Here is a 13,503-nt window from a genome sequence, read left to right as displayed (position 1 = left end):
GTACTCCAATAAAAATTTTAATTAAAAAGTAAAAATAAATTTATGAAGATAAACTATTAAAATTACTACTTTTGGTAAATCTTGACCCTTGAGTAGTACGCAACTCCTTAAAACATTCAAGGTGACAACATGAGCAGCACACAAAGCGCTGTGCGGAAGCATGCCAAAGTACACCAGCTGTCTTGAGCAAAGACACACAAAGTGATTTTCTGGCACATTTTCTCAAAAATGAACAAAGGCAGCCTGTCACTTTGACCAAAGTAATTGACAGTATTTGTTGCCAAGCTTTCAAGTGAAAATTAGAGTTTCAGGAAATTTGTGTCGATGTCCTCCAACCAAAGACCACCAGGAACACTCCCGTAGTTAAGCCGGTTAGGTTTATCACTCATACCAAGGGAGATGCCACCCCAGGAAGCCTGGGGTGTCAGAAAGGGGAGAATGGGAATGCTGCAAGGAATGGGCTTCAGCTGGACAACCCAGGTGACGACCTGAGGAGGTGGGAGTCCTGTATATATTGGATGCTGTCGGAGAGCAGGAGTAATTCTATGACTGGGTTTGTCAAAAATCTTATTCATAGAGGGGAGACAAGGATGAAGTTGTAATTGGTAAAGAAATAGCCACTCATATCAGCTGAGAGAAGGTGTCTGGTATTTTGTGTGTGGCATAGTGACCATGGGCTTCCCAGGTGGCGCTAATGATTAAGAATCTGCCTGCCAATGCAGGAGACGCAAAAAGATGCGAGTTCAATCCCTGGGTCAGAAAGATCCCCTGGAGGAGGAAGTGGCAACCTGCTCTAGTATTCTTGCCTGGAAAATTCTATGAACAGAGGAACCTGGAGGGATACAGTCCATGGGGTCGCAGAGAGAGACATGACTGAGTGAGCACACAGCGACCTTGGTTTTTGTCTCTGTGGAGACAAAATTATTATATGACCTGTTTCATCTTATTCTGTCACAGCCTCAGAGTAACCTTCCCTGGGGTTGGTGTCTGTGAGATTATTTAATGGGAGAATAGCGTGCCTGCGCCCAGCCAGGCTACGCTCTTTTTTTCTTCCTCATTTGCATCCTTCACCATGAGCTTGATAGCTTCCAAACATTTAAAGACTTTATGGGTGAAATCAGTGATGATATTAATGATTTTTTATATGATGATGAATCAGCATTCAGAAGATCAGTGTATCAATTAACCATTACGTATAATAGTTACATGACAGTTACACAACAGACAATAACAACCTTAAAGCTGAAGGAGACAAACGGACAAATAGTTTGTATAATGTTCTGCCTTTTCATTACTTACTGAGCACTTGTATTATCAGTCTGGTACGTGTGCGTGTGCTCAATAGTGTTCGACCCGTGGCAACCCCATGGACTATACAGCCCACCAGGCTCCTCTGTCCATGGAATTTTTCAGGCAAGAATACTGGAGTAGGTTGCCGTTTCCTTCTCTAATATTAGTCTGACATTACGTGCTAAGGATAGAAAACCAAAAAAGAAAGGTCCTCATCCTCAAAGGGCCCCCAGGCCCATGCGGTAACAGAGGCTAGCAGCCCACAAGAACACCCCATGAAGTGCTAGCATAACAGGAAGCACAGAGTGCTCTAGAAACACACACTGGGGGCCCTTATTTTAGACTCAAGTAGATGACGACAGAGCTTAACCTTGAAGGTCAAACAGGAGTTAGCTGGCCAGAGGAATGGCAGATGCAGAGGAAGAGGAGATAAACAGGAGGGGCATAAAGGACTTTGTATCAAGAAGACCCAAAAGCCATCTGGCTGTACGCAGCATGGACCAGAAGGAAGATCAGGCTGCTGGCAGGGATGCCAATCAGGATTTGACTGGGGGGCAGGGAGGAATTCCCTGATGGTCTAATGGTTAGGACTCTGCACTTCCACTTCCCGGGGCCTCAGTTCGATCCCTAATCAGGAAATCAGGATACCACAAATCATGCACAGCAAGGTAGAAAAAAAAAAAAAAAAAAGATTTGATGATGAAGGCCTTATTTAAATAAGGTGACGTTAGTATGTACAGAGAGGAAGGATGGGTTTAAGCGGTATTAGAAAGTTAACCTAGAGCCTGTTACACAGAGTGAAGTGTGTCAGAAAAACAAACACTGCACATTAACACACATTATGGAATCTAGAAAAATGGTACCGATGAACCTATCTGCAGGGCGGCAATGGAGACACAGACAGAAAACAGACTTGTGGACACAGCATGGGAAGGAGAGGGTGGGCCAAGCTGAGAGAAGCGCTGAAACACACACATTACCATGTGTAAAACAGACAGCTAGTGCGAAGCTGCTGTGGAACACAGGGAGCTCAGCTCCACGGTCTGTGACAGCCAAGAGGGGCGGGCTGGGGTGGGGTGCGCGCAGAAAGTTCAAGGAGTGGACATATGTATCCTTGTGGCTGACTCACACTGTTGTATGGCAGAAACCCACACGACATTGTAAAGCTATTTTTCTCCAATTAAAAATAAATGTGAAAAAAGAAAAAAAAAGTTAACTATTAAAGACTTGGTAACTATCTTCTTTAAGCAGACGTAAAAGCCAAAAACAAGTCCAAACGACCTTATACCACCCTCAGTTAGTGTACTTTCTTCCTTTTAAAAATTACTGTGACATTAACACTAAATAAAGTACGTTACCTGGTGTTCTTTTGAGGAGTCAGCATAACCTGGCCTTCTGGCGTGATGTCTATGATACAGTGTTCAGGAAGAATTCCCATGCCACACAGCTGGATATCTTGGGAATTTGCTGAACCTATCAGTGTATGTTCCTATAAAAGAATCAAATTCACTGATTAATACTGCATTCTTGCATGTACACAAGCTGAAATTGTCTACTCTCAGCTTTAGTACGTTACCTTAAACTCTCAGCTCTGTACCCATGACCTTAGCTAAAAGATTTTTAAAGCAAATGGAATAGTAGGGGGAATTCCTGGCTTTCTCTTAAACTCATTATACAAGTTGTATTTCCTTATAAGGAATAAGGCGCTGAATTGAGTTATATAACTTTTAAACCTAAACACTACAGGTTTATATTAATGGCTATACTATATCCTTATTTTCCATTGCAATCTTGATTCAAAATATTTTATCCTACTTCAAAGCCTGAACCAAGTGTCAATTCAGTTCAGCTGCTCAGTTGTGCCTGACTCTTTGCAACCCCTTGGACTAGAGCACACCAGGCTTCCCTGTCCGTCACCAACTTCCAGAGCTTGCTCAAATTCATGTCCATTGAGTCAGTGATGCTGAAGCCGAAGCTCTAGTACTCTGACCACCTCATGTGAAGAACTGACTCATTGGAGAAGACCCTGATGCTTGGAAAGATTGAAGGCAGGAGAAGGAGATGACAGAGGATGTGTCAATTTCCATACCAAAAATACGGATCTGAAAACTACAGGTACCCAAGTTGTACATCACCTACCTGGTCTCAGACAAGATGAATCGACAAAGATAAAGAGCTATTCAAATACAAGGAGTTTGAATTATTTTTTAAAATCACGTGAGATACGGCAGACAGCAGATGCATTCTTCTTACCGTATACCCCCAAGTTTTCAATTCTCTTAAGCCCCAACCACCAGGGTCAATTTTTGACAAGTAACTGAAAAAAAAAACGGACATAAAAATTGAGCCCTCTCTTCTGTGCTTCAACTTTTGACTGCACTTAAATGTTGATATGACTGGGATCTGTCCCTAATAAGCCCACTTCTCCTATACACCTGGATCAGGGGTCAGACATGAAATATTTTAGGCCTTGTGAGTCATACACAATTACTCAAGTCTGTCCCATAGTGTGAAAGCAGCCAGACAATACACAAAAGCATACGTATGGCTACTTCCCAAAAAAATTTACTTATGAACACTGAAATCTGAACTTCATACAATTTTCACATGTCCAAAATATTATGACTCTTGATTTTTTTCCCCAACCGTTTAAAAAATGCAAACACTACTCTTGGCTCCTGAGCCACATGAAAACAAGCAGGGGGCAAGATTTAACCCGTGGAAGTAAGTTGCTAACCACTGGCCACAATGATCTCATCCAGCCCAACAGGCTTTAAATATATATCAAGGTCTCTACCTATCTATCCAAATCACCACCCAGGCACTACAGACTTTAGTTCCACCATTTTCCCTCCTCCACCACCTCTGTCCTAGGCGCAGTCACCATTATTTCTTGCCCACTTGGTACAATTTGGATGTCTAACGAAATTTCAAAGTTAAAGCGCCAAAGCACACCTTTGCTTCCACCCCTCCCCACCCCACTGAGTCTATTCCATTCCCCAATACCAAAGCCACCACCACTGCCCAGCTGCTCAAGTGAAAAAGCTCAGATTCTATCCTGCAGTCTTCTCTCTGTCTTACCAGCCTACTTCCAGCCCCAAGTCCATCACAAAATCCTCTCAGACTCTCCCTCTGACATGTATCAAGACTCAGCTCCCTTCCCACCTCCACTATCACACCCTCTTGCCTGGGTGAATATGGTGCTGCTGTTGTTGAGGCGCTAAGTTGTGTCTAACTCTTGGCGACATGGATGGTAGCCTGCCAGGCTCCTCTGTCCTGGGATTTCCCAGGCAAGAATACTGGAGTTGGTTCACATTTCCTTCTCCAGGGGATCGTCTCAACTCAGGGATGAAACCTGAGTCTCCTGCACTGGCAAGCAGATTCTCTGCTGCTGAGCCACCAGCGAAGCCCAGGTGAATATAAGAGCCTTCTATTGCTTCTCCACTTCCTTCCCACCACACCCCACCTACTTCCACCATCAAGAGCTGATCACACAATCCCCCTACAGAGAATCATCTAGTGGCTTCCCTTTGAACTTCTAGGAAGTTCAAATTCTTACCCAGGCTTACAAACCTTCTGTGATCTGGGCCCTAGCTGCTTCTTCTACCCCAGGTCCCAGCACTCTGCCTCTCCTGGAGCATGATCCACCCACACAGGCCTTTCATCCATTCTTTGAGCACACTTGATCGCTTCCTCTGCCTGAAGAGTTCCTCCCTTGATCGTCATACTGGTAGTTTCTGATCATTTCTACCTCAGCTTTTAAGGGCACATCCTCAGAGAGGTGTATACTGAGCTGACAATGAGAAAGAACCACCGTCTTACTCTCGTGCCTGAATTCCTTACGTGGCACTGACTGACTGTGGGTTTTCTGTCCATCTCCACAGCTAGCGTGGAAACGCTGAGAGAGCAGAGGGCAGCCTGTCCTGCAACCTACCGCCTCACCACTGTATTCCAAGCATGTAACAGAGGCCTGCTGCACTGAGCCATTAAGTAAAAACAAAAGAAAGATAAATGAACAACCATTTCCCTTAGCATTCCCCTCGGATTCAGAGGAAGGTCTCCCCTCCTTTGTCCACAAGCCTGATAATTGCACTCTTGGTTCCAGTTCTTCCCATCTCTCCTGGGATCCCAGTCTAATAAAAAGGCCTTTTCCCTTCCATTATTTTCACTTTCCCTCTTCTGGAGGTTTCTTCTTTCCAGTGCGCTGCAGTGGGGTTTCCAAGGAAACAAAGAGCTGGGATCAGAATTGCATTCTGGTATCCGGTTCAGTCCTCAGGGAATATATACGAGAAACACAGGGACACTCCAGGCCAATGTCTACTCCTCGATTTTGGCTGAGGCTTCCTGGTCAATCCCTGGATTGACCTTCCTAATCCAGAGAACGGGGCCTGACCAGGTGTCAACTACAAGGAATGCTTTAGTGACGTTCAGTAGCAGACCAAAGGAATCTGTTCCACACCCATCTCCCATCTTTCCTCTCTGTCTTAACACACCCACTACAAGGTGGAGAGAAGTTCCAAAGGGAGAAACAAAGAGAGTCCAAAGAGCAAAAGAAGCCGAGATCGCCTAAAAAAAACAAAGACCCCCCCAAAGCCCTTCAGTTCAGTTCAGTCCCTCAGTCGTGTCCGACTCTTTGCGACCTCATGAATTTCAGCACGCCAGGCCTCCCTGTCCACCACCAACTCCCAGAGTTCACCCAAACTCACGTCCATCGAGTCGGTGATGCCATCCAGCCATCTCATCCTCTGTCGTCTCCATCTCCTCCTGCCCCCAATCCCTCCCAGCATCAGAGTCTTTTCCAATGACCCAAAGCCCTTGGCTTAGGCTATTTCTACATACAATCCCTTTCCTCCTCCCATGAGAAATTCCAGCAGGAATCCTAACTGAGACTGCGGAGCCTTTTTGCCCTTGGGGGTTGAAATGCAGAAAAAGCTCTGAACTACCCCCTAGATTGGAGTGTGAACTGCCTCACCCCAAGACTGCATACAGGTTCACTCACATGTCTCTGACCCTGCTTTTGTTCTCTTTGCCCAAAATACTCTCTTCCCTTCATCCAGATACAAAACATTAATATCTTCAATACTTAATTCTGACCTCTTCTTCTCCTTGCAGGTTTCACTAGTAGCCTACACTGACTTCTCCCTTCTCTGAACCCCCAACTACATCTAGAGTCAGCACCTCAATTTACTATCATGTAAGTGTTGTTTTCCGGCTATTTAGGCAGCAACCTATCCAGGACTCCTGCATCTTCAACAAGCACAGTCCATGATACACAGTGGATGCTGCTAAGTATCAGACGATAAACTGAATTAAAAACAAAAACTATCAGAGGTAAAACACTAAATAGCAAAGTTGTTGCTGTGCTAGGTTGCTTCAGTCATATCTGACTCTCTGTGACCCCATGGACTGTAGCCTGCCAGGCTCCCATCCATGGGATTCTCCAGGCAAGAATACCGGAGTGGGTTATCATTTCCTTTTCCCGGGGATCTTCCCAACCCAGGGATGGAAACCCGGTCTCCTGCACTTCAGACAGAATCTTTACCACTGAGCCACCAGGAGAGCCCCTAAACAGCAATGGTCTAATCCAAATTTTAGAAGGAAAACTATTTCTTTTTTCAACAAATATTACATTGAGCTAGGCATTGTGCCACTAGAGATAAAAGATAGGCATGTAAGCTAAATGTACAGCTTACATTATAAATGACGACTTAAATGTCTCATTTGAGCTTACAATCCCTTTGATCAATCCGGAGAGAGAGAGGTACAGAGTGACATACTTCACAGGAAGGGTTTTCCCACCCTACGAGCAGGAAGAATAGCACATGAACACCCTGTACAGTCGCTCAGCCTTATCAGGCAGGCCTCACTTTGGACAAAAAAGCAGCATTGTAAAAAATAAGTGAGCAAGGAGATCTTAACCATCCGTGGGGGAAATGGAAATAATTCTGTGACAATTAAAACTGTAAAACATGCAGAATTCTCTTACTGCTATAATGTAGAGGGAAATGAAAAAACAATGTAACTAATATTTATTTAGTACAGTGTCATTTAGAATACTAGAAACACCATAATTGAAAGCACTTTATTTCTTTGTTAAAAGCTTTTCGATGGCCTCCCTGGTGGATCAGTGGTAAAGAGTCCACCTGCCAATGCAGGAGACACAGGTTTGATCCCTGATCTAAGAAGATCCCACATGCCTGGGAGCAACTAAGCCCATGAGCCGCAGCTACTGAGCCTGTGCTCTAGGGTCTGTGCGCTGGAACAAGAGAAGCCCCCACAATGAAAGCCAGTGTACCCCCGCTAGGGAGTAGCTCCTGCCCACTGCAACTAGAGAAAACCAGCAGCAACAATGACCCAGCACTGCCAAAAGCAAACAAACAAACCAACAACAACAACCAAAAAAAAAAAAAAAATATATATATATATATATATAAAGCTTATTGAGTGTAGTTGGAAGAGTGCTTGCCGTTTTCTTTTCAACATATAACTTACAACATGGAGTGAGGATATTTTCCGCGCCTTGGTGAACTGCCATACTCCTTTATGCCTCTACCACTTTATCCTTAGAGCTTTCAATGTTGCAAAGGATCTCCAAGAGTTTCTCTCACGTGACGTGCTCTTTGGTTTAACCCTAATCCTTCGCGACATCTGCATTCTTCTAGTCACAACCACTTTCATCATTTACATCTGTAAGTTCACCTTCACTAACTTCCTCTGGCTGCGCATCTAGAATCGCATGAATGACCGCAATGTCAACATTATTTCCTAAATCGTGTCAACTGGAATTTGTGGAGGCTGGAACCATGCCACACAAGAGCTGCCTGTCTATACAACTAAGATGCAAAAAGACCCCATGAGTTACGTTCTGCTTAGAGTTTGGCCACCATACCTTGCTTCTGCCAGTTCTAGACAGAATAGATAAACAGAGGATTCTATTCTGGAAGAGAACCATTCAACTTGGAAGTAGAAAGAATGTTGGAGGTAATTTAATCCAGTGGCCTCATTTTACAGACGGGGCGCTCAAAGTCACCCAGTGATGTGAAGTCATCTGCCCAGCATTTACACTGACCTGGGAATGTGACAGCAGAGAAACAAAAACCACTCAGCCTCTAAATTCCTCCATCCCACATCATGGTATCACTTTACTGAAGCAGAACTGTTCTTGGATGGAGGTCATCCTCTTGAATGTGCTTTGTCATGAATATACTCTTGTCATGGGTTTAGCCTGGCCAGTAAGAAACCAACACTGCCTCAGACTTTGCCAAAGCAGGGCTGACCACACAGTCTGAATCAGAGTCCCAACACCTCCTCACAAGATGGCCAGAAATATTTTGACTGCCCTCCAACAGTCTTTAAATAGTTTCTTTGTGTAATTTTTTAGTGAAGAACAGATAGGAACTGGAGTTTTTTTTTCATATTGAGTATACGTGTTTGTGCGTTCTAATTTGAACTTCATCACGTCAGAAGAGAAAAAGAACTCACAGTTCTGAAGATCTAAAGGGCAAAATACTTAAGTCCCATGCGAATACTGCATCTCTCCTGAAGCCTGAGGATCCCCAGCTGAAATTCTAACACAAAAAGCTGCCAACGCTGTTAGAAGCATAGCGAGAGATGTGCTAATCCGTCACTGTTTCCCAAAGGACAAGGGTAATATAATAAAGTACCAGAGGATCAAGTGAGAAACTGGTATGTGGGATAATGTATGTATCAGTAGGGCTTCTGTTTATAAAATGCTTCTATAGGTCAACTCCCATTTAAGCCTCCAGGAAGTCTGTGAGGTAGCCAGACAGAGAAAACTTCCATTTATAGAGGAGGAATCTGTAGACGGCAAGGGTGAAGGCCTTGAGAGAAGAACATCCGTCAAGCCAGTAGTGCTGGAGCAGAAACTCGGTGCGCCTCCCTCCCACCCCTGCTCTGCCCCTCTGCCCGCAGCACCTGATGTTCACGTGAGTGTATGCACTAGAGACACAATTTAACGCACAGAGTAATAAAGCATGATACAAGATACTTAAGAATAGCAGGGTCTTATCAAAACACTACAAAGCAATTACCCCAGGTATGTCTGATAAAAACTGGGAAACCAGCCAACGCATCATGAATTCTTCAGTCTCTTTAGAAATGAAAGGACACAAATCTCTAATCCTCACAGTGCTTCCAACTGTACCAGCTCACTTCTTTGCTGTCCCAGTCACTAACTCAGTTAAATCCTCAGAGATAGTTCCTGTATTAGGACAGGAAAATTCTCCACCTAGTATTTATTAAGTGCATGTCAGAGTAACTCATCTATGTTCTGGGCTTGGCAATTTTGGTGAATACCTCATAATTTCTATAGTGTCTGATTCATGTTTATCCTGAAGCTGTCTCATCTTCCTGCTATGTCCAACAACCTATATAGTTTTCAATGTATGTGACTATATAAATATATAGAATGTATATAGATTTCAATGTATATTTAGTTTCTTTTGCTCCAGGCTCTGACCCTCTCAGCCTCTAAGTGACTTAACTCTTCTTTTTGTAAACTGACAATCCAAAATGTTTAACTTTCCCGAGTTAATTTTTAACTTTCCTAAGAGTTACTGGAAACACAAAAGTTCAAGTCAAGTGGTCCTAATGACTTTTTAAGAACATTTCCTCTTGCAAACCAGGACCAGTCACCAACCGGTGTGCTGCACAGAAGCCACAGAGCTTTAGTGCTGATGAAACATTTAGTTTACAGGTCGTTCTGTAAGCTCAAGCTAGCTACTTAACTCCCTGCTTTAGTCACACTAAGGGTAAGAAGTCAAACTAATTAATTTGTTGGAGATAATATCAGAATACCATTTTTTACATTAACTAGGTTGAAAAATATATTTACATCACTCAAAGACGAAAAAGAGAGACTGGTCTCAGAAACCCAGGATTTTTCTACACTCCAGCTGAAGCAAACAAAAACAATTTGCTAACTCCTTTTTGAATATGCATGGTTCTCCAAGTACAAAGAAAGGATACTGTGAAATACTGCTCTATTTCACAGCAGAAAACAGTAGACAAGCTTACGACTTCACCTTTAAGTAATAAACCAGAAGTTCATTCAGAGCAGGATCAGCATTCAGATTAACGAGGAAACATTTATCATCCCCAACTTTAATTCCAGACGATTGAAGAGATATTCCAAGACTCTCAAGCTGTTTCTGTCGCTCCTGTAAACGCATTAGAGAAGAATTAATTCCACAAGCTATTGAGGCAGCAAGCTATAAAACATTATATATGATGGTAATTATTAAATAACTTTATAACTCAAATATGTTTTCTTAGGACATGGTATCATATAGATGACTGCATTTGTCCTCTTTCTAAACTATATAAACTCTATAGCTGAGAATGAGAACAAACTCTAATGTTGCTTTGTTAAGTAAAACTCTTATTAATTTCAAAAGTAAAGCCATTACAAATCACCACCAAATATACTGAGCTCTCACTTTTCATTCTTGAAAATATCTAACATCCTGAATTCATCTTTCTCATTTAATTCTTTATATATGAACAAATGTAAGTGTTTTCTATTCAACCGTGATTTTCCTAAAAAGCCAAGTATTTAATACACTTGGCAGGTCCCCAGCAAGGATGAAGGCCGAACTCCCTCAAAGCCACAGGCCCTTCAGTCTGACCCACTGACTCCACCGTCACGTCCTGTCACCCCTCAACTAAAAGTAGTTAATGGGGCATGTTCCAGGACCCTAAAGTCTCAACAACGCTCTCCCTAGCTTAAGGGGTTTCACACCTATTCCTCCGAGCTGAAGCACATCTATTCTCAAACCTGGTAACTTTTTACTCCAGCGTTTCTCTGTGAGGGCAGGGACCCTGTCTCCCCACTGGGGATTCCTAGCACCTCGCACAGTGCGTAACGCACAAGAGCACTCAGATCGCCAGTGTTGTGAATTTTTCAAAATAAAATCTGCATGTTCAGGGAAGCCCTATTTGCAAAAGAACATGGACCTTTCCTTTCTGTGCCTATGTGTCTCTGAATTCACACAACATACATGTGTGCACATACGAAGACACATGTGACTCCTGCAACCGAGGCTGTTATTAACGCACACACATCAGGGCAGAGCAGGGTGTTCAACTGTGTACACTCAGCAAATAAGAACAAGTCATTAAGAACCTTTGATTCTGACAAAAGGCAAGGCAAGCTGTGTTATTTAACTAGGGCCACACAGTAAGGCTGCAGGATAATTAAATTGCAGGCTTAGAATTTTGCTATTCTAGGCACAACCTCCTAATTTATACAGCCACTGCAACCCAAACAATCTCTCCTGGAATACCATTGCAAAGGTAGGGAATGGGCTATTTCGGTTCTGGGTCTTTGAATTGAGTCTCTTTTCTAACAAAAAAACATTATTGGGTTCTTTCAGAAGTTCTGAGTCATTAGTTTTCAGCACTCAATCCAAAGAAATTATTATTCTTGATAAAGAACCATGTTCCTAAAGCGAAGAAAGCAAATCTAATATAGCTTGTATAGTCCCTTCTGAGGGATACCTCTTTTAAATACATGAGGATATTTGTGTGATTAAAAAATAATTCCAATAATGAGAAGAAACATTTCTTTGTAAAAATATCTTTTTGTAAACTACAAATGAAGTAGGTAGACAGTCAGGAACTAACATTAAATTTAAAATGCAGGGTATAACTAGTACATGGGTCTATGCACTGGAAAAACCTGGAAGAAACCACAAAGATATTAACAGTTGCTTTCTTTGGATGACTGGATCAGTTAAATTTTCTTCATAATAATCTTTCTGTATATTCTATAAGTAAATACTACTTTTGCAACACAACAGTTCCTTTTACTTACATTCGTCTTAGGACTCTAGTGATTTAATTTTAAATTTATTTATTTTTGAATTGAAAGATAATTGTTTTACAGTATTGTATTGGTTTCTGCCAAACATCAACATGAATCAGCCACAGGTATACATATGTCCCCTCCTTCTTAAACCTCCCTCCCATCTCCCCTCCCCATCCCACCCCTCTAGGTTGATAGAATTCTGGTTTGAGTTCCCTGAAAGTCACTCAGTCGTGTCCAATTCTTTGTGACCCCATGGACTACACAGTCCATGGAATTCTCCAGGCCAGAATACTGGAGTGGGGAGCCTTTCCCTTCTCCTGGGGATCAAACCAACCCAGGGATTGAAGCCAGGTCCCCACACTGCAGGCAGATTCTTTACCAGCTGAGCCACAAGGGAAGTCCTGAGTTCCCTGTGGACTCTAGTAATTTTCACTATGGAAATAATTATAAATTTAGAAGAAATTTCATTACTGTCATCTAGTAGCAAAATTTTCATTCATAGAGAGGCAAAGGTAAGCCTGAAAAAGAACGTACGACTTAACAAAAGTAAAGTCACTCAAGAGTAAGGGAAAAGACAGGACTTAAATGAGATAACAGAGTAAACTCCTGCTTTCCCCTACTTCCTTAAGCATTTTCCTATCTTTTGAGACCTTATAATGGTAGAAATACCGTAAAATTTTTGTTTAAACTGAAGGGCACAACATTGAAAACCCATCAATTCACTGTTACATCTACCACCAAAAAACACTCTAGGTTTTTAATTATTAATAAACTATAAAAGTTTGCAACATCTAAGAGTCAGTTCCAAGAATAAGCAAGTATTATATGATCAAATATAGTGACATTTACTATGTATTGCTTCTGATATCAGAGACTAGTTAACTTTTTCTATAAAATGTCAAACAGTAAATCTTTTAGTCATCTAGGTCCAATGGTCTCTGTCACAACTATTCAACTCTGCTAATGCCATAAAAAATACTAAAACAAATAAGTATGGCACATTCCAATAAAACCAGTCATGAAAAGAAGTGACAGTCCAGGTTTTGCCCAAGGGCTTAGTTTGCTAACCCCTGATCCATCTCACTTAAGTGTACACTTCATTACTGAGAACATAAAAGATGGAAATTAAAGAATTTGGTATCAAAGATTATGGCACTGGGCTGAGAAATTAGTCAACTTTAAGTTCAAATTATTTAATCAAAAATATTACTGAGCATATACTTTCAAAAACTAAGAGGAGGACTTCTTTGGCGGTCCAGTGACTAGACTCCGTGCTTCTAGTGCAGGGACCCAGGTTCAATCCCTGGTTGGGGAACTAGACCCCACATCCACCACTAAAGATCCCGTATGCTGCAACTAAGACCTGGCTGAGCCCAATAAATAAA

At 42.2% G+C, this 13,503-nt stretch overlaps 1 protein-coding gene across 2 annotated transcripts in view; it reads right to left on the bottom strand.

Moving 5' to 3' along the window:
* KIF13B (kinesin family member 13B) overlaps positions 1–13,503 on the bottom strand; it is a 212,224-nt gene that overhangs the window by 92,626 nt on the left and 106,095 nt on the right. For both annotated transcript variants that reach the window (XM_027549009.1, XM_027549010.1), the window contains exons 13-14: positions 10,335–10,469; positions 2,649–2,779 (exon numbers count right to left, since the gene is read on the bottom strand). In XM_027549009.1, the coding sequence (XP_027404810.1) occupies positions 2,649–2,779; positions 10,335–10,469 (266 nt within the window). The remainder of the gene's footprint in view (positions 1–2,648; positions 2,780–10,334; positions 10,470–13,503) is intronic.

The sequence above is a fragment of the Bos indicus x Bos taurus genome, chromosome 8 (assembly GCF_003369695.1).
Source record: "Bos indicus x Bos taurus breed Angus x Brahman F1 hybrid chromosome 8, Bos_hybrid_MaternalHap_v2.0, whole genome shotgun sequence".
Taxonomy (NCBI): Eukaryota; Metazoa; Chordata; class Mammalia; order Artiodactyla; family Bovidae; genus Bos; species Bos indicus x Bos taurus.
The sequence above is the reverse complement of the archived record's forward strand: the minus strand, read 5'-3'. Positions and strand labels throughout refer to the sequence as shown.